This window comes from Silene latifolia, chromosome 10 (genome assembly GCF_048544455.1).
Source record: "Silene latifolia isolate original U9 population chromosome 10, ASM4854445v1, whole genome shotgun sequence".
NCBI lineage: Eukaryota > Viridiplantae > Streptophyta > Magnoliopsida > Caryophyllales > Caryophyllaceae > Silene > Silene latifolia.
The window spans coordinates 72766627-72791120 of record NC_133535.1 but is presented as its reverse complement, the minus strand read 5'-3'; the positions used below and the strand labels follow the sequence as shown (position 1 = coordinate 72791120).

The 24494-nt window shown below is 37.4% G+C and overlaps 1 protein-coding gene across 1 annotated transcript; it reads right to left on the bottom strand.

Moving 5' to 3' along the window:
• Positions 1-21314: 21314 nt before the first annotated feature.
• Positions 21315-22315, bottom strand: LOC141609031 (midasin-like). Its single transcript, XM_074428292.1, has 3 exons — positions 22206-22315; positions 22030-22108; positions 21315-21707 (listed from the first exon to the last, which is right to left on the bottom strand). Exons 1-3 carry the CDS (start codon positions 22211-22213, stop codon positions 21435-21437), a joined length of 360 nt encoding a protein of 119 aa, XP_074284393.1. The 5' UTR covers positions 22214-22315; the 3' UTR covers positions 21315-21434.
• Positions 22316-24494: the final 2179 nt, after the last annotated feature.

Below are 24494 nucleotides of genomic sequence, written 5' to 3'. Positions count from 1 at the left end.
GATGCACCCAAGAACTTACCCAAAAATAATAACAAGTATTTAACTAGAACTTGTTAATATTATACCCTTGATATTATTTGTAATATTACTAACAAGTCTTAGTAATAAAATTTATTTACTAACAATCTTAGTAAAGATGAATAATTATTTTTAGAGAGATGAATGACTTATGTTCACGTGCAAAACATACAAAATGATATAGTGAAGAAATGAACAAAGGATGGAGTATAAAGGAAGGGAAAGTGGCGGGTGGAATGGAGTGTTGGAGTGGACAAATTTTGTCTTATATTTTTCATCTTACATCACATGCAAAATCTTATATAAGATAACTTATGGTAGTATACAAAATAAGGTGAAATGATTATGTGAGTAATCATCCACTACTCTATTTTACACGGTCCACTTTCTCATTTACGGGTCCATGTTGGTTCTTATATTTGTCGCACAAATACGTGTAATTTTATTTTAAACATCGTTTCATGTTTAAATACTTCCATAATTAATTCGTCCAAATCACTCCGTAAATATACGTGTACCACTACACATATTATTTACGCACTAATATTAATCACATTAATCAATTAGTACAATTTTAGTGAATTAACAATCAATTAACTAAAACCCGTCTCCCAAAATTTATTATTCAATTATCACATAATTAAATAATAACTGTCGTTCCTCGAGTTCGCAACTCGAATTCTCTCTTAAAATAATTGACTAACCTTTTAGTCTGCAAATCAAGGGACTAAATAAATTGTATCTCATACAATTAATTAGTTGTCTATTGGGGTTCGTTCCTATAGGTGTGACCGAAAGGGGTCAGTTGATCACCGCCGTCTCACGACACTAACGTCAAATTCTAGTCAGCCAACCGTTACCGATTTACGTTAATCAACTGACGAGGATCAAATAATTAAATATCTGATGATATTCCTTTAATGAGATTTATTATGTAAACGCACTATTGTGAAGGACACTAACTCCAACAGCCGCATCATAGAGAAAAGAACTCATGAACTCCAAGATCAAGAAGGTGTAGGAATGTTTCCTAAGACGATATAAACCGGTCAACCCCAAGGTCTCAAATATGTGCCTCACATCCGTCTCTACCTTAAGGTCCTCTAAGATGGTAGTGTTGATACAACGGGTAGGTTTCATACGACGTTTTTGTAACTCGACAAAGGCATCCCTTTGCTTAAAGTCAGCAAAGATAATGGTCGGGTACTCAGGCATGAGTGGTACTGTGGGTCCTTGGCTTCCTTCCCCAACCTCGGGTTCGGAATCCCTCCCCCTCTTACTCTGACGGGTACCAACAGCAGGTCTCGACATATGTTTCAACACATATCTTTAGACACATAAACAAACACTTACTTGAAGAAAACAACCTTACAAGACATGCTCATGAAGGAAGAAACAACAATATAAACTAGTTTTCACCAAAACAACCAACAATTACCAAAACATGCTACTCCCACAACTCATAAAAGACGTTTTATAGCTTTCAAAATATGAAAATCACAATATCAATTAACAAATTGTGGCTTTACTCCCTTCAAAATAGTTTCACAAAAGGTAAACATCACAAAAATTTGGGGCGGATTTCAGTTTGGGGCACTTTTAAGACGGAGTTTTAAGACAAAATTTTGGGCAAAACTAGTCAAAATTAACACCAAATATGATACCCATAACATACATTACTCTATTTTCCCTTTTTCATACTCAAAAGACAAACAAAAATTCAATTTGAATCCCAAACCCTAGAAATTTCGGTCTATATATGTTCTTATCTAGGTTTGATTTTTCTACTTCTAGCATCAATAATCAACAAATTAAAGCAATTATACCAATTTACAACAATTATAAACAAGAATTCATAAGCATAAATCGAATTTTTCAAAAAATCTAACACTTTTAGATGGTTCTAATCGATTAAAAACAAAAAAAAGTCATTAGCATTCTTACCTTGAATGATTAGCAAGTGAAAAGAACGAATTAAACAAGAAAGAACAAGAAACTCTAGCACAAATCCAACAAGCTTTTGAGAGAAAAAGGATGTGGGTAGAAAGTTAGGGTTTAGGGTATGAAGAAACAAGAGAAGAAAAGAGATAGGAAAGTTATAAGAATCCCGTTATTTACCGGGTACTGTAGCACTTACTCGATCGAGTAAGTAGGGTACTCGATCGAGTGGCCTCTACTCGATCGAGTTGGAGCTACTCGATCGTGTTTTCACTGGCAGTTCCAACTTTTTCGATCATATAACTCCTAAACTAGATCGAGTAAGGTCTACTCGGTCGAGTAGGCACTTGTACTCGGTCGAGCAAAATCAGGTACGAGATCAAAAATTACGAGTTTAGTCAGCGATTCCTGCAAAACAACAACTCGTGTCGATTCCAAAGTATATTTGGAAATCGTCACTGATTATTTCATCCAATCATGACACATTATTTCTACTCAAATGTAATATAACTATTTCATCCGAACATTACATATGTCATTCCATCCTATATCAAACACCATGTAAAACAATCCGCTATAATATCAGCTCATACGTATATACAATTAACACATTACTCCACGGCTACCTACGCACATGTAAATTCGATTATCTGGCTTATGTTTACAATATTTGAAGTATCCATCTAGCAACATAATTACCACTTACTACATAAGTTTGCTCAAAATTTCTAACATGTCACCACAATTCATCAATCAAACATCTAACATAACTATGCCATGTCACAAGTGTACACAACAACATTTATCCATTGCATTTACAAATATTACTTGCCAACTTCATTAACTAAAACGCATATAAAGACTCACAACTCATTATCATCACCACATTGTCCAATACTAGCATGCAACTATTAACACCTTCACTATCCTTATCATATCCATGCACACTTCCAACCATTCACAAATCTTCACAGTTCATCGACACTATTTACACGCACTAAACATAACCATAGACTCCATCACAACTATTTCTAACCTATTTATCATACACATCTATGCACATAATTCCCGACACGATATCCCTATACTCGGTGGCTGGCTTAAGCATATTGGGGCCATGATTTTGAAATGAGGGCCCCTTCTCACCCAAAATCAAGCATCAGCCGGGGCTCCCAACATACATACACCAAGTTCATTTTATTAGACTCACCACGTTCATTGGGCTCATTATTTACAAGTTCCAAAATCATTGCTCTGATACCACTTTGGAACACCCCCATCTACCAAGGAGCCTTAACAAGACCTTCCCTAGCAGATAAGGGCGTTACTATCTCGGTTGCCCGAGGTCAGTAATAATCAAATGTCGATAAAAGAACGATTATATTAAATTACATGCGATATAAACAAAATAAAGATACAACTCGTGACTACTATCAACTATGTGAAACTATCTCTGCCATGACTGGTGGTCGACTCGTCCTCCAAGCACCCAACTATGATCTAAACATCAACCTGCTAAAACTGACTGCTAACCATAGTGGATCACGGCAGACACAACACAATAACACAACACAAAAATACCACACAAGGTCAGTAACTGAGGTAACAAGTACGAAAGCAAACACAACGAATACAGTATAACACACACATTGCCTCCTCCAACCAACCATACATCTCTGACTGCCCGAAGGTCCAGTCCTGCCAGTGGGGGACCGCAGCCATTCCCACCTAAGCCCCGCTCATCTGATCCGAGCGATAACCCATGTTCTTTAATAAGCACATCCCCTCTGTGGCGGGTTCTACAGAGGGCAAATCAAGGGCGTGAAGCCACTTCCGCAAGTGACTTCACTCAGCGAGGACGTATCTCGAGAACCACAGACAAACAATCACAATGACCAATCACAACTAATCCATAGCACCAACCACAATACCAAAACCAACTACACAATACAAATGACACGCTAGACAACCAACAGTACTGAGTAGGAAAACCTACCTTTAGCAAACCGCAGCGATTCCGCGCACGACCACAAGACAAGAAGAAACCACCATAACCACCTATAACAACCAGCATAACCATCTCTTACTACTACCATAACCATAACTGAAATCAAGGGAGACGATGATGATGATGATGACAACATACCTATACAAAGTAATTCGGCGTCAAGACCGCTACCTGACTCAAGCATCCTATCCCTATGGTATAACCGCTCTCAAAGACCTCAAGGAGATGAACCATGGTGAAGGAGAAGTGGAATGACGGCATCAAGGTTTAGGAAGAAAGGTAGAGAAATGTTTTGGGTTTCACGATTTTACGATTTATAATTCCCCGCTGAACTCACGTTACTCGATCGAGTAACCCACTTACTCGATCGAGTGGCCTCTACTCAATCTAGTTCCCAAGCTACTCGATCGAGTAGCTTCCGCTAGATCGAGTAACACGAACTCAAAGACCAAGGTTTCACTCGTAAGGTTTCCGAAGGTCTAGATAGGTGTCTCAGGTCAGTCAGCGAGCCTCCAAAAGGACGGGTATTACATAAGGCTCCTATTTTCAATCAGTAGGTCAAAAATTCGTGTCGTTTTTTGACTTGGGAAGTCGAGGTCTAGAATTTTAAGGGAGAAAAGAAGGGACGGACTCTCGCGTACCTTCATATGGTGGCATTTGACGGTTATTAATAAAGGATTTGTGTGGTGTTGTGCATTTTGGGCGACGTGGCCATATATGCTGCTTGAAGAGGTGCGAGCATGTCCGCGGGTCTTCGAGTTGTCTTGTCACTATCACGCATTTGGATTTGTGGTTTGTTCTATCCTAGGTTTTGTAGGACATGATTGTTGTACTTGACCATCAAGTATACCGGTGTCGGTTTTGACTCTAGTTAGTGTCATTGAAACCCTGTCGTCGTGCGTAAAACACTCCAAGTATTTTTGAAATGTATTGAAAATGTTTTCGAAATCATTTTTGAGTTTTCCGACGCGTAGTTATATAAATTGTCGATCAAATGTAGCGATTCCTAAGCATGTTGTAGTCCGATAACCATCGGGTGTTTGTTCGGGATTCAACAAATACCGGGTATCTACACTTATGGGCATGGGTTTAATTGCCAATTTGAGTAGGTTTGGAGCTCCATATGGCTGCTGCAAAATAGAGTAGCGAGTTGGTTATCGGGTTGTTTTGGTCGAGCTTGGGTTGGGTTTACAGAGGGATTTGTGGGTGCTTGGATGGGGGTTCAAACCTGGGCTAGAGGGTAAGGTAATGGGCTTGAAAATGCCTTAAGAGTCGTGTCAAACATAGCCCAAAACTCGAATCGAAATCGCATTGAAAACGGGTTTAAAAACCGTTTTAAAAACTCGAAATTTCGAATTAAAAAAACGATAAATAAAAACCGTCACAAAATCACATTTTTGATTTTTCAAATCAAAATAAACAAACTTTGAATTAAAACTCACATTAAAACTTTTAAAACAATTTATAACGATAAACCGTAATTAAAAGCTCGAAATTCAAATTAAATTCAAATCGAAAATCATTAAAACATAAATAAATGAAATAAAAACTTTTATTTCATAAATTTTCAAAACCAAAATGCAAAGAAAAAAATAACTATTTATTTCAAAATATTTCAAAATGTCAATATAAATAACTATTTAAGTTAACTAAAACCGTCGACGTAACCTTGCATGACATCCATGTGACATATCCATATCACGAGCACGTCATTTGAGAATACACGTGTCCTATCATCATCGGGTGGCTGGCGGGATTTCTGTAAATTCGAATATCAATAGATTCGGATATCTACACTCATGCCCTAAAGAATATGGTTCCAAGCCATTTACAACAAAGATTACTACAACAACTAACTCGATTGGGAGAGTTGTTTGTTGGATGTAGTTGATTTTGTCGGTTAAACAAAAGGATTAGGCTTAGGCTCAAATGGGTTCACAAAAATGGGACCTAGACTAAAGGGCAAAGCAAAAGCTTTATGGCTATGTGACGTTCATTATCATGCATGTATATTGCCACAAAAAAATATGTACTCAAACATTTCTACGGTATTAAGGAATAAGTGCCACACTTATGCGTTTAGACATGACATACAATGTAAGGAGACCTACTCTCAAATCCTAAATGGGATCAGTTTGATAGGCCGACCAAATGGAGGCTATATCCTCACAATTTGAGTAGTTTATCGATTTTAGATCAAGTCTCGGGCCTAGCATGGTCTCACACGGTAGTCAAAACTTGGTTGTTAAGCGCATGTCTTCCTGGGGTGTAAACACCCTAACAAGGTGTCGTCACTACATGCTTTTTGATGGTTGTGGGCTTGAAGGTTGCTTCCTTCATCTATCCGAAAAGGGTCATGAGGTAAATGGGCCGTCAATAAAAGGAGCCCGCTCAAGATACTCTCGTCCAAGAGAGTGTTCCGAAACTCCGAACTTGTGGATTCTTTTTAGAGGTGGTGGGCCACTCGGCCAATTTGGGAGGTACCAAACCCTGCTTTAACGACATAGGTGACTCCCGCTTGCGTTAAATGATCAAGAGCCTCGCGCTTGAAAGAAAGGTCAAAGTTCCGCAGTGATGAAGTCATCGACTTAAAGTATAGTGTGGCGGCCAAGGCAAATCGCGCCTACTTTGATGAATTTGGCGATAATGTGAGCCCGGATGTGATCAGGCCACCGAAGAAGAGGAGCTTGGGCCCCAAGGAGGCGGTTAGCCGCGTTTGGGCTCGACATGGGCCGAGCATAGAGTCGTGTAAGAGCCCGGGTGCCGTTGCCGTTGTGGATCCGTTGAGGATCTGTTCCGAGGAGGAAGCCCATGCTAGGCGGGCTAGCAAGAAGAACAAGGGGAAGATGCATCCCGAAGGCAAAGGCAAGGGTAGAAGGGAAGAGTGAAGACCTCCATTACCCGCTTTATTATTATATTGTATTAGCATTAGTGTGCATTTTTATTATGTTGTATTAGTTATGTATTGTGTGTTTATGTGTGTTAGTTTTATTATGTATGATGTCTTAGTCGACACTCTAGCTTGGAAAGTCGTGGACTTGTTTAGCTTTATCGTTGTCAAGCCTGTAATCCTTCCTATTATTAATTAAATAAGAGTATTCCTTTTGCTAAAAATAACGTTGTGAACATTTGTTGTCTCTCCAACCATCTTGCAAAGGTAATTCGGTTTGAATTGTCCTAAACATTGCACATGTGAAGGAGATTTTTGTGGGAAGGGAGAAAGGCTGTTTTTTTGTTGTTTTTTCGTTGTGAGGAAACAAGATGCTTTTTTTGAAGTTTGTATGGGTTTTTGTTTTTGTGTGTGAGGATGGTTGTATCCTTCTTGTGCAAGAAAGGATTGCTTACGTATTCACTGGAAGAGGTGAAATCAAACCATGCTCGTAGTTCAAGTGTTTTGTTTGAGTTGGGGTGTGCATTTTTGTTTAGGTGTTGTAGTTGTATCCTTTTTTACGTAACAAAGGACTGCCTATGTATTCAACTGAAGGGGTGAAATCAAACCATGCTCGTAGTTCAGGTGTTTTTTTGCTTGTGCAAATAGATGGTGCTTTTGGCAGATCAAAGCTTGCTGGAAACATAGCAAGGTGTCGTAACTTAGACTCGATTAAACATCCAATTTCAAATCAGAACTTTTGAGGAATTGACTTGAAAATGGGATTGCGGTCACTAGTTTCGGAACTAGGGAAAGGTCGTTGGTTACTGGTGTTAAGGTTCTGGGGTAGTATTTCTTAAGTTGGTTTAGGTTGGTTGGGTTTGCGAAGTCTTCCGCGTCTAGGTCACTCAATCTCACTGCGCCCCCCGAAAGGCTTTTCTTGACCAGGTATGGTCCATCCTAATTGGGTTTGAATTTCCCCCTCGGACCGACGGGTAATGGTACTCGAACTGACTTGAGGACCAAGTCACCTTCTTTTATATTTCTGGGTTTGATTCTTTTGTTGAATGCCCGTTGTATACGTTGTTGTTATAGTTGGACGTTGTGCAAGGCGTTGAGTCGTCGTTCATCTAGGAGGGTGAGTTGCTCGGACCTTCGACGGTTCCATTCCGCCTCAAGGACTTGACTTGATAATACGATGCGTAGAGATGGTAAATCCAACTCCGCTGGTTGTACTGCCTTCATACCGTATGCTAGGTAGAAGGGTGTTGCTCTTGTTGGTGTTCGAATGGAGGTTCCGTATCCCCAAAGTGCGAATGGGAGTTTGCTCGGCCAATCGCGGTAATTATCCTGCATCTTTTTTATGATGGCGAAGAGTGTTTTGTTTGCTTCCTCTACCGCTCCGTTGGTTTGGGGACGATAGAGGGATGAACGGCGTCGTTTGATTTTGTATTTTTCTAGCAATGCTTGTGTTTTGGGCTGGAAGTGAGAGCCTTGGTCGCTGATGATTCCATGGGGTACCCCATATCTGCAGATGATGTTGTCCCGAAAGAATTCGGACACTTGTTTGGCAGTCAAGACTGCATAAGATTGTGCTTCTACTCATTTGGTGAAATAGTCGATTGCGACGAGGACAAAGCAATGTTCCTTGGTGCCTATCGGATTGAGTTTGTCGATGATGTCGATGCCCCAGGTTGAGAAAGGCCAGGGTGATGTCATGGTGTATAAAAGGGATGGTGGTATGTGTTTTATCTTGGCGAAGATTTGGCGGCATTGTTTGACGTAGTATTTTCAATCGGCTTCCATGGTGGTCTAGTAGTAGCCTAATCGAATGATTTTTTGAGCTAGCATCATTGCGCTCATATGAGGACCACATTCTCCGTCGTTGACCTCTTCCATGACTTTCTTGGCTTTGTTGTGGTCAATGCAAAGGATAAGGATCCCTTGGGTGTTCTTTCATATTGTTATTCTTGGTTTATCACGAATTTTGATGCAAGTAAACGGATGGATCTTTGTCCTCTTGTATCAGAGTTAGGAGGGAATTCGTTTTTGGTTTTGTAGTTGAGGATGGCTTTGTACCAAGGTTCGACATGGTTCTCCTCGTCGTTGTTGATAGTGCATATGTGAGGTGGCTCGCTCCTTCTTTCGACACACAAGGGCATGGATGTCATGTTGTCAGGTATGTTGACGAGTGCAACAAGTTTCGCTAGGGCATCGGTAAATTGGTTCTCTTCCCGTGGCAAGTGGAAGTAGTCGATTTGGTCAAAAATTCGGCCTCTTGGTTAATTTTTGCTTGGTATGGTGCTAGGTTATCGCTTCGGATTATCCATGATCCGGACACTTGATTGATGATGAGCGAGGAATCGAAGTGGACTCTTAACCTCTTGATGCCAAGAGTTATGGCTGCTTGTAGGCCGATAAGGCATGCTTCGTATTCGGCGACATTGTTGGTGACGGCGAAGTCTAGTTTGACTGACACCGAAACGTGTCCCCCTTCTGACGATATTATAAGGATTCCTACTCCAAAGCCTCTCAGTTTTGATGCACCGTAGAAGTATAGGTCCCATGCGTCGGTGTCGGCACAAAGGATGTCTTCGTCAGGGAGTGACCATGTGTCGGTCGTTAGATCCTCATTGACGGGATTTTCTGCTAGGAAATGGCGACCACCCTTCCCTTTATAACCCTGAGGCTTATGAAATTAAGGTCAAATTCGGATAGCATGAGTGTCCACCTGGACATCCTTCTTTTTAGCATGGCCTTTTCGAAGATGTATTTGATGGAGTCCATCATGGAGTAGATGTGAACCATGTAGCTGAGCATATAATGTCGTAGCTTCTTTGTTGACCAAACTAGGACGAGACATGTCTTCTCTAGCTGGGTGTAATTGGTTTCATATTCGATGAACTTTTTGCTGATGTGGTACATGACTCGTTCTTCGCCATCGACTGTTTTTGCTTAGCATTGCTCCCATGGCCGTGTCGATGAGGGTTAGATATAAGGATAAGGGAACTCCCTGCTGAGGTGGCATAAGGACAGGAGGTTTGGATAGGATTTCATTTATCCTGTCGAAAGCTTTTTGGCAATCGTCATCCCAATCGGTATGATTGGTGGTGCGGAGCTTCTTGAAGCTAGGCTCGCAAATTATAGTGAGTTTGGCTATGAAGTGGCTAATGTATTGGACTTGACCGAGAAATCCCCGAATCTCCTTTTTGTTCTTGGGCCAAGGCATTTGTTAGAGAGATTTGATTTTGGTGGGATCGATTTCGATGCCTTTTTTTGATGACGACGTGTCCCAAGAGTTTTCTGGAGGTGACCCCGAATACACATTTATGAGGATTTAGTTTCATGTTGTATTTTAGAAGGCGAGCGAAGAATTTTCGAAGGGCGCTAATGTGGCTGTCTCGCACTTTTGATTTGACGATCATGACATCAACGTATACCTCTACTTCCTTGTCCGTCATGTCGTGCAGGAGAGTAGTGGCGGTTCTTTAATAGGTTGCACCGGCGTTGATTAGGCCGAAGGGCATGACATTGTAGCAATATGTACCCCACTGTGTAGTGAATGCAGTTTTGTGCATGTCTTCTTCAGCCATTTTGATTTGGTTGTACCCAGCATACCCATCCATGAATGACAATAAAGCGTGCTCGGCGGTGTTGTCTACCAAGATGTCAACGTGCGGCCGAGGGAAGTCGTCTTTTGGAATTGCCTTGTTCAGGTCTCTGAAGTCAACGCAAACCCGAATTCTCCAATCTTTCTTGGGTACGGGGACTATATTAGCCACCCAGTCAGAATATTCGGAAACTTTGATGAATCCAGCTTTGAATTGCTTGTCTACCTCTTCCTTTATTTTCAGGGCCCACTCAGGGCACATGCGGCACAACTTTTTCTTCACGGTTTTAGCTCCGGGCTTAATGGCCATCCTCTGCTCTGCAATCTCTCTGTCGATCCCGGGCATATCTTTGTAGGACCATGCGAATACGTCCTTGTATTCGTGCAAGAGGTTGATGAATTGTTGTCTTTCCGAGGGGTCAAGGGTGGTCCCTATCCTAAGTTCTTGAGGTGCATTGTCGGTCCCTACGTTGATGGGTTCGGTATCCACAATGATGGGTGTTCTATGTTCGCGTTTGTCGAGTTATTTGGCTAGGTGAGATGGGTAGTCACTGAGGTCAAATTCCACATATTCATTCAGAATTGCATTGCAGTTAAATTGAGGCGAGTAGTAAGCAAGCTTAGCATTCACTATGTTGATCTAAGCGAAAAGCTTGGATAGGAAGGATATCTCATAGGGAGTCAGAGGCGACGCAGTAGAGAAGGTGGCCCCTGGGACAAGCTCTTGGTTGCTACCTTCTGCGGGAGTAGGGGTGACTTTAGTTGACTCAGCCTCTGAGACAGCCCTAAACTTGTGATAAAACGGTGGAAAAGGGACTTTGCCAGGGACGTCGGGAGTGTTCGGACCTAAGACAGACTCTCACTCAGACTTTTCATCAGACTCAGTCTCGTCTTCACTTCGCTCCTTAAACATGGGGCTTTCTCCAGTTGTGATCTTGAGAATGCAGCATTGACGATCGGTCCACTTGAATGTCTTCCTCCGGCATTGGATAGCTTTTTCTGGGTTGGCGTCAGATATCAAGGCAGTAGGGTCGAACTGGTTGTCTTTAAGAGCAATGTTTATGATGTCCTCGTAGTTGAGGTGCTTGATGTTGCCTTCTCCGAAAAGGAGGCTCACAGCTTCCCCGTCTAGGCAAGGGGTCGATTCAGACTTCATCGATGCATCATTGGTGTTGTTTTCAGGGATGAAGTAGTAGTCTTGAAAGACTTTTATACCTGGATGCTTGACCTTTGTTATCGGGTCGTATATTGGCTCAGGAAAATCATCGTAAAGTTCAGACTCTCCTTCGAGGACGAAATATCCGTTGAGGGTCAGGTGATATGGGCGGAGGATGACTCCTTGCTTTTTGCGCTTCTTCACGAGGAGACCCATTTCCCTGATGTCTTCCTCAGTCAGCTCTTAGCCAAGTCCGAAAGGGATGTTGGGGACCTTGTCCAGTTTCAGGGGAGACAAGGTGCTTTTTAGTGGGTTAAGAGGCATGCCCGGGAAATACCCCTGGCGCATCAAGATGCGGTTGATCGTGAGGTTTGATAACGGATCACAATCAAAAGGTGTTGGTTCGTCAGGTAATGCATTCACGACTTGGAATCCCCACATTTCGTTGTCGATCTCCTCCGTGACTTGAGAGACTATGATGAGTAGTATTTTAATCGCTTTTTACCTCGCATTTATATCTTATTCTGACTCGATATTGCGTGCTTAATTGTTTAATTAGCTCATTTAATTACTAATTTATAATAATAAGTCGTAGTAGTTATATTTATTAATTAGTCGGATTTTTATTTAATATTAGTATTAATATTATTCTACTATAATAACGTGTAGGCAAAGAGGAAAAATGAGACGGAAATTGCGGAGCAAATTGATCGAGGCTGAAATAAGACGGGTCAAGACGGATTGGCATGCTAATAGTATCGAAGAAAGTTGGAACTTGACCCCAAGTCAAACATTTGACTTTACAAAAGTCAAGCACAATCCCCTGCTACTTCATCTCCTGCTCACCTCCATTTTCCCTCCTTGACCACCCGTGTCCTCCATCTCCTCTGTTCTCCTCTGTTCACACACACCATGCAAGCTCGCCTCTACTCCACCTGAGAGCAGCCCCGAACCCGACATCCTCCCTGCATCAGTGTGAACTCGACATAACACGAGCAGCCCCACCTTCATAACAAAGCCCCCACCTTCATAACAAATCCCTTTCATTCACCATTACAACATCCATCACCTTCATTCACCAATTCACAAATCGCATCTCCATCATCCTGTGCACGATAACCTGCAACAATAACATCACCACGACACGCAGCATCACACCATATCCACCATTGCCACCATCAAATTCAGCCAACAACTGAGCCCATCCATGGCTCAATTTCCGACCTCGAAATCATCAACTTGTCGTACTAACACACCAGACCATCATCACCGTGACACCATAAATTAGCCACCATGGCTGAGCCTGTTGGAGTTAATGTCCTCCACAATAGTGCGTTTACATAATAAATCTCATTAAAGGAATATCATCGGATAATTAATTATTTGATCCTCCTCAGTTGATTAACGTAGATCGATAACGGTTGGCTGACTAGAGTTTGACGTTATTGTCGTGAGACGGCGGTGATCAACTGACCCCTTTCGGTCACACCTATAGGAACGAACCCCAATTGATAACTAATTAATTGTTTGAGATACAATTTATTTAGTCCCTTGATTTATAGACTAAAAGGTTAGTCGATTATTTTTAGAGAGATTTCGAGTTGCGAACTCGAGGCACGGCAGTTATTATTTAATTATACGATAATTGAATAATAAGTTTTGGGAGACGGGTTTTAGTTAATTAATTGTTCATTCACTAAAATTATACTAATTGATTAATGTGATTAATATTAGTACGTAAATAATATGTGTAGCGGTACACGTATATTTACGGAGTAATTTGGACAAAATTAATTGGAAGCATTTAAACATAATACGATGTTTAAATAAAATTTACACGTATTTGTGCGACAAATATAAGAACTAAAATGGACCCGTAAATGGGACATTGGACCGTGTAAATGGAGTGTAGTGGATGATTATAAACACAATCATTTCACTTTACTTGTGATACTTCCATAAGTTATCTTATAATCATTTTTTGCATGTGATGTACGATTGACAAAAAAATAAGAAAATAACACTCCACTCACCCTCTCACCTACCCGGCCACCCCTTCCCATATAGACCAAGTTTTGTTCATTTTTACGCTACTTCACTTGTGCGTTTGCATGTGATATCTTTCTTGGTCTTCCTCTCTCTAAAATAATAAAATCATGAATTTACTAAGTAGTTAGTAATCTAAAAATAATTACTAAGATTGTTAGGATTATTTACATATTATAAAGGGTAAATTTTACAAGTATCTAGTTAATACTTGTAAGATTATTTTGGGTGTTGTTCTTGGGTGCAACTTGAAGGAGACTTTCTTTTTGAAGGTTTTTCAAGGACGATCATCCATTTCTTTTTAGCTCAAGAACAAACTAGATAGGTGATCTAGTTTGTGCCCATTTTTACCACCTAAATCAATGTAAGGAAATTGTTTTTCCTTAATCTTTGTTTTTATGCTTTAATATTAGCATGCATGTTACATAGATCACTAAAACAATATATTATGAGATAATTTATTTTTAATTAGAGAGTCTAATTTTGATCTATGATCTTTTAAGTGGTATCAGAGTTAGGCTTGTAATTTGCATGTTGATTTTAAGCATATTAATAAATTATGAGATAATTTATAAAAACTCAAAAATTGTGTTACATGCGGTTTTAGCAAGAAAATTTTTGGGCACACATACCTACTGATCTCAAAAGATTTGTGGTAAAATTTGGTGATTTTTGAAGTTGTTTTGCTATTTTTAATGATTTTTGGTAGAAAACTGAGTCAAAAATGCCGTATTTTGGTTAAGAGTTAACTAAAAATAGTTATAAGTTGATTAGGGTCATGAAGTTTTTATGGTGTTTCATGCATATTTTCTACAGCTTGTATGTAAACTTTCGAAGGTTGGTTTGAAGTTTTGCATATTTATCGATTTTATGAGATAATAGCCGATAAAAGTCAAATTAATTAAACATATACTCGAAACATTTGTTCCCGCCCTTGCTAAATTTATGTACATTTAAAAATGTTATTTAAAAGTTAAAAGTAAAATTTAAAATATGATTTCACCTTGTTTATTGGTTTTAGTGTAAAACCCGATAACTATCGATCTTTTTCTTCATAAAATTTATCCAGACTTTTTGGGCAATTTTTCTGACATTTTGGTGTTCTTGGGAGTGTTTCAGAATACGCAAAATTTTTGTTTCAATTTTTGGGTAATTTTTCAATTATTTTGGATTTATTACTTAAATATTATATTTTTACTGATTAAATTAGCAAAATATCACCAAATCAAGCTAATTATTCATCATTAAATTAGTGAGGACTAATTTTGAGGTCCAAAACAGTTTGGACAATTAATTTGGACTTAAATGAAATTTAAGAGTTGATTATTGATTTTTACAAGTTAAAAATTGATTAAATCCACAAAACCGAGATGGATATCAACGATTGATGAATAGGGCGATTTTGGCATCATTTTACATCATTTTTAAGCATATTTATTTAAATTGAATGAATGTTTGTCATTTATTTAAAGTATTTATCTTGTTGTACCTAGTATGGCCTAGTTTATTTTAATCGTTATTACCCGAAATGAATGGGAATTGCGATTTGTTTGTAAGTAAATACGATCTCGTATCGTCGGTTTGTAATTAATTAATAGTTTTATTTATTTTATTAATTAATGTATAATAGGAATAGCTATGTAATTCAATTGTAATAGTTATTCTTACCGGCGTTTCCAAAAGACGGATTACATCGAGACGGAGTTTATTTTTGGAAGGTGTTCCAAATCCCACAAGAAGAAGCCACTTTTGGAATGAAGAGGCAAGGAACCAAGGAGTTGGTTTCCGATATGTAATAGTCTAGTTTATTTTAACTAGGTGGCCATACTAGGATTATTCATATGCTTACTTGTTTGCTTGTTTTTATTTCCGCGCATGCCAAAATCGCCATTCACATGCATTTTATTTTCGCGTTTGTCAATTCACGTCATTTACATTCACCGACTTAGTTCACTTATAGGGAATTTATAACTAAATTGACAAGATCGCTCACATAACTAAAATTGAGATTAGTCTTACCAATTAGTAACACCTATGAATCCCTTGTTCATTAGAGCCACGCTCACCCAAGCGGGGTGTTCTCTTTTTAGCTCGGGTAAGTAGGATGGTAAACAGTTATCACGCGCAAAAATTGGTTGGACTCAACGGGGTATAAGACGGTCTTGTATTCCGGGGCAAGTAGATGAATTTAAGGAAATTCGTCAACCAAGAGTTCTAGAGGTAGAATTAGTCAACCGTTGACTTACCGAATTTACACAATTATGGGATATTTCGCCCAAGCGATGCTCATTTTTGTTTAATATTTGGGTCTTGGAATCATTTATATAATTTAGTGGAAGATCATTATATAAAGGCTAAATCATCAATTACTCCCTTTTATAGTACACTTTTTCAAAATTACTCCCTTTTATAAAAAATTTTAAAAATTACTCCCAAAAAATTGCTGAAATTTTTAAATTGCTCCCAAATCCCTTTTTTTTGTACATTTAGGACGAAAATGCCCTTGATTCGCAGAATTGGGTCATTTTGTTTGCTTCATATCTGGAGTTTTACATAAACAAAAATTACGTTCTTTATACGAATAGAATCTTGAAGAAGTCTACTTTCCAATGGCGTTGGAATCAATAAGTTTTACCGTGTGAATTTTGCCCAACAAGCCTTCAAAGACTGATACGATTTTAAGACAGATTTGCGTCTTTCCACGAGAATTGCGATTCCCGACAAACTACAAATCACCCAGAAGTCTACCTTACCAATTCGGAAACTAGACTCAAAGGGCTACAACCATGTGAAAGGGCGTTTACATTAAATCAAAATAACACCATGGAAATGGCTCCTCAATATCAGACACGAATCTGGAAAAACAGGGAATTTCAGTCTTAAAATCGTATCAGTCTTTGAAGGCTTGTTGGGCAAAATTCACACGGTAAAACTTATTGATTCCAACGCCATTGGAAAGTAGACTTCTTCAAGATTCTATCCGTATAAAGAACGTAATTTTTGTCTATGTAAAACTCCAGATATGAAGCAAACAAAATGACCCAATTCTGCGAATCAAGGGCATTTTCGTCCTAAATGTACAAAAATAGGGATTTGGGAGCAATTTAAAAATTTCAGCAATTTTTTGGGAGTAATTTTTAAAATTTTTTATAAAAGGGAGTAATTTTGAAAAAGTGTACTATAAAAGGGAGTAATTGATAATTTAGCCTTATATAAATGTTAAAACTTGTTAAACATGTTTTCACAAGTAATTTTGTAAAACAATGGATGTTAATTTTTCTTTATTTGTTGTAGCATTTTAATTCGCAATGGCAACTTCTTCAACTCCATCGACTACTTCACTAGGCAAAGATTCATGGCTAAGTTCCGTAATGGACAAATGTATCTTAAAAGATGACGGTAGTAACTTTCTTTAATGGGAATCCAACATCAAAAGTGCCGCGTTGTCCGACAATATGCTCACTTACTTAACTGAAGCTCCTCCCATCGAGCCCGGTCCAAGGGCTTCATCGACGGTTCGGACCGCCTATGATGACCATGTGAGGATGTCGAATGATATCAAAAATGTGTTGATATGGTCGATGTCCCCAAAGCTCAAGCTTTCATGCATTTCGTTAAATGCGTACGAGATATTCACTCGTATGATTACTATGTTTTCACAAACACCAAAAGTCCATCAATACGATGCGGCGGCACGCTTCTTTGAATCTAAGCTTGAGAGGGGCCAAAAGTGTTGGGAAATGTGTCCTCAACAATAGTGCGATCACATGATTTAAATATCATTATTAAATCTCATTTTAAGAATACATGTGGGATGTAATATTTTACAGTCAACTGGTCCACACATATCGGTAATGATTGGCTGAGTAGAGTTTGACATTACTGTCGTGCGACGGTGGTGATCAGTTGATCCCCTTAGGTCATACCTATAGGGAAATACTCTTAATTGATTATTTAATTAATCGTATACCGATACGAGTTAATTAAATTGCTTAAAATTGACGGATGATTTTGTGAGTATAATTTACGTAACTTATTGTAAATATGATTAAATGAGATACGGTCTGAGTAATCGAATTGTATCATTGCTCAGATGAAATTATTGTTTAAGGAAACAATTGATTTGAATGAATTATTATAAATACAATTTATTGTGATTTATAAATTGGTAAAATATTTTGGTACAAGTAATTATGAATTACTAAGTCGATTTTTGTATATGACGTATTTTTATTAATACGTTGATTTTTTAATATGATAAAAATACATTGCATTGTAACATGTCATGTAACATGTAACATGTGACAAAATTGACAAATGACAAAATATAAAATGGACTCTCCATTTTATAAGTGCCGAAATATTAAGAGGGAGTTAGTGGAAATTGTGTTAATTGTTTAAATATAAACACAATGATGAAAGCTAGCTAGTAGGCATGCCAACCTACCTTTTAGAGAAGAGCAAAAATGAAATGCATTGGGCATTCTACCCAAGGCAATTTCGGCCACTCCACAAGAAAAGAGAAGTGAGCTTTTCTCTTTGATTTTCATTCAATCTTCCCATCTAATTTTCTAGTGTAAGAAAATTCATAAAAATGCTCTCTACAATCTTATGAGATTTCTAGAGAAATAAATCACAAAATCCCTCTTCTCTCAACCGAAATATGTGAGAGTACAAAAACATTTTGTGTCATATTTTTAAGTAAGACTAATTTTAATACTAGATCATATTATTTTAGTCTTTAAGATGTATTCCTTGGGTATATGCTTTTGGGAGGGATTCTACTCTTGAATCCTTGTTCTTCCATTTGGAGAGCTCAAGAACAAGTGAGTAGGAGGACTCACTTGTGCCCATAAGAACCGAAATATTGAATGTAAGGACATTATTTCTCTTCTTTTATATTATTGTTTGCATGCATAAAATCCGTTTTAATTTTATGACAAATTATTTTAGACATATATGAGTATGTTAAAGTGTATATGAATCTACATTTCCTTCAATTGGTATCAGAGCGCCACGGTTGTTTGCATGCAAATTGGTTAAAAGTTTTTCCGAGTTATATGAATAACAAATAAAACTTGTAAAATTTGTGTTATTATGATATATCACGAAATTATTACATGCATGTTAATATTTCTGGTCCTAAAATGTTTTAGGATATTTTGGTTAATTTTTCGGATTTTTATTGTTCATATTTTACAATAATGGCATTTAAATGTGATTTTATGAGTAAAAATGTCATTTTTGATCGAAAATTAGCTATACTTCGAATTTTAAGTTGATCTTTGGATATGTTATCACATATATTATTTTGAGATAACCTGTAAATTTTCATATTTTTTGCACTTGTTATGCTCGAAAAATGAATTTTTTCATTATTAAATTCGGATTTAAGAGAAAAATAGGTTAATATGAGTTAAATTTCGAATCTGGTCATAGAAAATTAATATGTTGTCACATGCAATTTTACAAGATGTGTGTAAAATTATTGGCTATAAAGAAGTCTTTTTGCATGATTTATGAATTTTTGAAGAAAAATAGCATAAATAGTGACATTATTAGTGGAAAATTAATAAAACATAATCTATGACTTAGGAAAAACGTCTAATGTTGCATTTCATCATATTTTTCAGATCTAAAATTGAAAAGTTAATGAAAATAATTTTCCATGTTTTTATGATTATTTTATTATAAATCGATAAACCGCAACATTGTTTTTCCGGAAAAATTTCGAAATTTTTAACCTAAAGATTTTGAACATTATGAGTGTCATGGATTTTTCCAGAATGTTCATGAATTTAAATTTCAAAATTTGAATTTATTTGGAATTTTTGTGATTTATTTGAAGATTAATGGCTTATTTTGTATTTTTGGTCCATTTATGAACAATTTTGTAAATAAAAGTTAATTATGGTCAAAATTATTAGTGAAGACTATATTTTGAGTCCTAAGAGGTTAGGGTAATTAACTTATGCATAAATATGAGTTTATGTATTTTTGTGATTATAAAATGTTGAAATCACGCAAATCCGTAAAAACCGAGTAATATATGATATTGGCTATTTAAAGGCGATTTAGCATAAAAATTGAGCATGTTCATACATATTATAATGCTGCATTTTCTTTATGATTGTCATAATTTTCATTTATGTAATTTTGTATTATGTAATTTTACTTAGTATGGCCTTAGTTTTTAATTGGTATTTCCCGAAATGTATGGGAATATCGATTCGGTTGTAATTTTTATTGTGATCTCGTATCACCGTTTTGTAATTTAATAGATTTATTTTATTTTAGTTACAAATGTATAATAGGAAATTATGTAATTTATTATGTAATTTCATTCATTCCGGAGTTCCCAAAGACGGATTACTTCAAGAATGGCGATACATAAAGACGGTGTTACCTCGAGATGCGTGCCACAACCGAAGTTCAAGGGACCAATGGAGTTGGTTTCCGGATGTGTAATAGATTAATAGTTTTTCTATTTTAGGAAAGGCCATACTAGGATTTATTTATCTTTATGCTTGCATTTTATTTTATGTCGCATGCATCGCTAAATCGCCATAACTAAAACATGCATCCTTATTTTATCGAGTTTATCGACCGTGTCAATTAAAATTATCGTAGTTCACCGCTTTAGTTCACTTAAAACGTGATAGATAATAAATTGACATGACCTCTCGCTAAAACAATCAATTGAGACATAGCCTTACCAAATAGTAGAAACCATGAAAACCTATTTCGCGAGGGAGTGCGCTCGGCCACACCGGGGTACAAACCTTGTTACGTAGGGGAAGTGGGTGATGAATGTTAATCCACCAAATTCATGTTGATAAGGGATGTATCGGCCCCACCGTGCCCAAGTTAATGTGGGTTTGGATCATGGACACATTTATTCGAAATTTGGATTGAACTCAACAAAAGTATTTGATAAGGGATGTATCGGCCCCACCGTGCCCTTGTCGATGTGTTTTGGGCTAAAGATAATTGTTAATGTAATATTATCGACCAAGAGTTCTAAAAGTAGAATCGATTAAAGAGTTAATCCACCAAGTTATATTGATAAGGGATGTATCGGCCCCACCGTGCCCAAGTTAATATGAATTTGGATCTTGGATTCATTTATCATAGTTGGGTAGAGGTCCACTACAAGAAAAAGGTCTATTTGCAACGGACCAATCCGTTGCGAAATAACCCTAATCCGTTGCTTATATACAGTTTGCAACGGATATCCGTTGCAAACTGGTGCGTTGCTTATATGGCGTTGCAAATGAAAAAATATGCAACGGATCGGCGTTGCTAATTTTTATGCAACGGACGTATATTTTTTGCAACGAATGATCCGTTGCTTAAATGAGGTCCACGTGGCACCTGTTTGGTCAATTATGAGACGGATTTCCGTTGCAAAAAAAATATTTTCCGTTGCATAGTAGAGGGAAAAGTCAACAAATTGACTTTTTAAATTAATGGATAGCTGTCACAAAACCTGTAATTTCCGTTGCAAACACAAATGCATTGACTTTTTTAATTAATGGATAGCTGTCACAAAACCTGTAATTTCCGTTGCAAACACAAATGAGAGATTCAAGCATTCCTGCATCCATTTTCCTCCATTTCGTTGCGATATCAAACAATTAAACAATAAACTTTAAAGAAGCCAACAATATAGAAACTTGGAATTGTTCATTTAGCAAATTTAAAAGAGTACATACATTGAAAACATCCTCAAAAAAAATCCATACGTAATTTGCTAAGCAATTTCGTTGTCTAGCTATTATGGAGTAATCTAGCTAATTAGTTGGGATTGATGTCGAGTTGCCACTTCCACCATCATCATTGAAGTCGTCTCGATTTTGGAACTGGTTGCTAGAGTTTCCCGATCGAGAACAGTAAGCTTTTGACCAAGTCTTGCTGCAAGATTCTGAACAAGTGTAGTTTTACCAGTACCAATTTCACCAACCAGAAGTACAGGCTCATTCCATTTTACACCACAAGCTATCATCTCCAAAACGTGAAAAAAACTATGAAGCTCAACAAAAGGTTTCATTGCATGAGAAACCTGTAGCACAGTTAACAAAATACAGTTTAAATATTACATCGGAAAATAACTTGATTATTAGGACAGACTTATTCAACTTACAGCATTCTCTCATCGAAAAAGGTTTCTTTCTGTTTGCAATACAGGTTAAAGCAGCGTACACCCCGCTCCTATTACCCCGTCATAGGCTCGAGGCGTTGAAGCGATAAGATAATTTAAAATACCATACAAATAATATAATATTTTAAACCAATCTCCATAAAAATATTAGGACAGAACTCCGAAACATAAAATACACATAACGCTCATGACAAGAAAATCATTAAGTATTCATCTCACAGACCTTCAGTGCAGTGATACAAATCAACCTTTGAAGTTGATATAGTTGAAAATAATCGAAAACCTCCGGCAACTGTAATAGCCTGCAAAAAAAGTGAGTGTTCAGAAACCCGGTTAAATTCCCCATACTAATATCATGCTAGCAAATAACGGCAACTTTGAGGCAATGCAAATGACTACCTCTCCATAACCAGTCAGAAAAGAACTATTACCCTCCAGAAGAGGTAATAGAATTGATTGCACATCTGAAGCTGCTTGGTCTATATTTTCAAACACCACCCACAAGCCTGTTTTAAGATAGTCATTCAGTGCATTAAAAAGAGCGTCAATTAGAAGAGATGGGGGAAAAAGGATAAATCTGGAACACGAGAGCTCAAGGCCAACTTATAAAATACACATTACAAACTGAGACAACCTGAGTCAGAGGACCTGGTTGCCATCGGAACTCTCCAGGCAGCTCGGTACATACATAGCTTCCAATTAATGTCTTTCCGTCAATATGTTCGTCCATGTGTATTGAAAGAACTTAAGGAAAGACAATGTAAAAAAACAAAAGGACAATCAGTACCTACATGAGACTGTTGAAGCAATACTCTTAAAAGGCATTAGGAAGATCATCCATTGAAAGATAAGAGATTATTAAAAGAAACCCATAATGAAAAACGTACAGCTGCCTGCTACCTTTAAGAAATAAGACTGGTAGGGTGGTTTTGCAAAACTTATGACTTTGTTCATTATATTCCAAATTAAATAGTAATACTCCCTCCGTCTCAATCATTTGTTTACCTATAATTAAAATACTTCTCACAAAGAATTAAAAAAAAGCGTAAACAAATGATTGGGACTCAAAGAGTACAACATATATAAGTTCACCAGAATTACCTGGACACCATCTTCGACGAAGGGGGAACAGAGGAAGAAGGAAGTTAGGAACGATGAGTTTTTTATCGGAACAAAAGAACCTCAGTTTTCTTGTATTCACTTAACAGGTATGAGAGCTATTACCTTTCAACGCGCTTCCTTGAGAGCCATTTTTGTAGGTGTATTGCAAGCCAGCCTAACACATGCATACCTGCGAACACACATAATAAACATGACTCGTTTGTCGAACATAGCACTATCAGATTCTCAACTATAAAATTAGTTATAATTTCGCAGTCAATTTCAAGCCCAGTCATATGGCAGTTAAATTACTATCATTTTAAATCGTCCGAACCAAGGGGGTACTGTCTCAACTGAGCATAAAAAAAATTGACATTAGCTTCATGTTAACATTAGCGTCTTGATGATATGCTTTCAAGTAGCTCAAACACATTATCACAACATTTTCATGATATTCATGTTCTTTACTAAGACAAATGATACATATTATATGAGAATGTCATAGCCAATTTTGGTCGAGCATCTTCAATAATTAGGATAACAAAGACATTTGAAAGTGTCAAAGTTAGTGTTTGCATTAACACATCAATAATTCATTTTGGTCCAGCATCTTCAGTAGTAAATTAACATATTAATGATATTAGTTGTAGTCTACAGAAATAATTTTTCTACGTGATCTTCATCCAATTGGCACTAAAATTCAAATTTAAGTGACATTCTCATATGCCATAGCAAGTTTTTTTCATCATCAATATTTTTTCATATGCCTGTAGCTTGAAAGACATACACACATACAATGCCAGGTGCTTGTAAATGCATTAGAATAGTACCTCAAGCAAGACAAAGACGATGCACTGCTTACGATCTGTAAGTAGAAGATAGCATGTAATAAGTACACTAAAATAAAATAAGTACTATAAAATTGGAAGACAAAAACAAAGTCTATTTATCAAAATGTCAGAGTAACTGGCAAGACAACTAATAATGAAGGATTGAAAATTAATTGAAAAATACCAATCCTAAAAAATAACAGAAAAATATTTACCCCTTTTGATTCGAAATGGTAATTTATAGACAAATTGTTGATAATTTCTCCAATAACCAATAAATCATGGCAGAACATGAAAAGATTCTGGAATTTGGATGATGAGGGAGACGGAATTGAAGAGGGTGAGAACTGAGAAATAACGATTAGAGAGGCGGGGGGAAATAGGGAAACACTTGAAGAGTTCTGTTGTGATTGATTAGGGTTAAGCACTTTTATTCGTGACGTCATAAGGTACTCATATATTAGGTTGAAGTTTTTGAGCGGGAATTTTTTCGCTGTGGTGTTGACACGTGTATAGGAGTTTAACCAATATGCAACGGATAGGCATTACAAAATCCGTTGCATAAATTAACCAGCTTTAAATTTATTAGGCGGGTAAATAGATATGACGCATATCCGTTGCAAATTTTCATTAAGCCGTTACATAATTTAATATCCGTTGCAAATTTTCATTTAGCCGTTGCATAATTTAATATCCGTTGCAAATATAATAATATCTGTTGCAAGTAATACTTAGCAACGGCTTATACAGTTCGTTG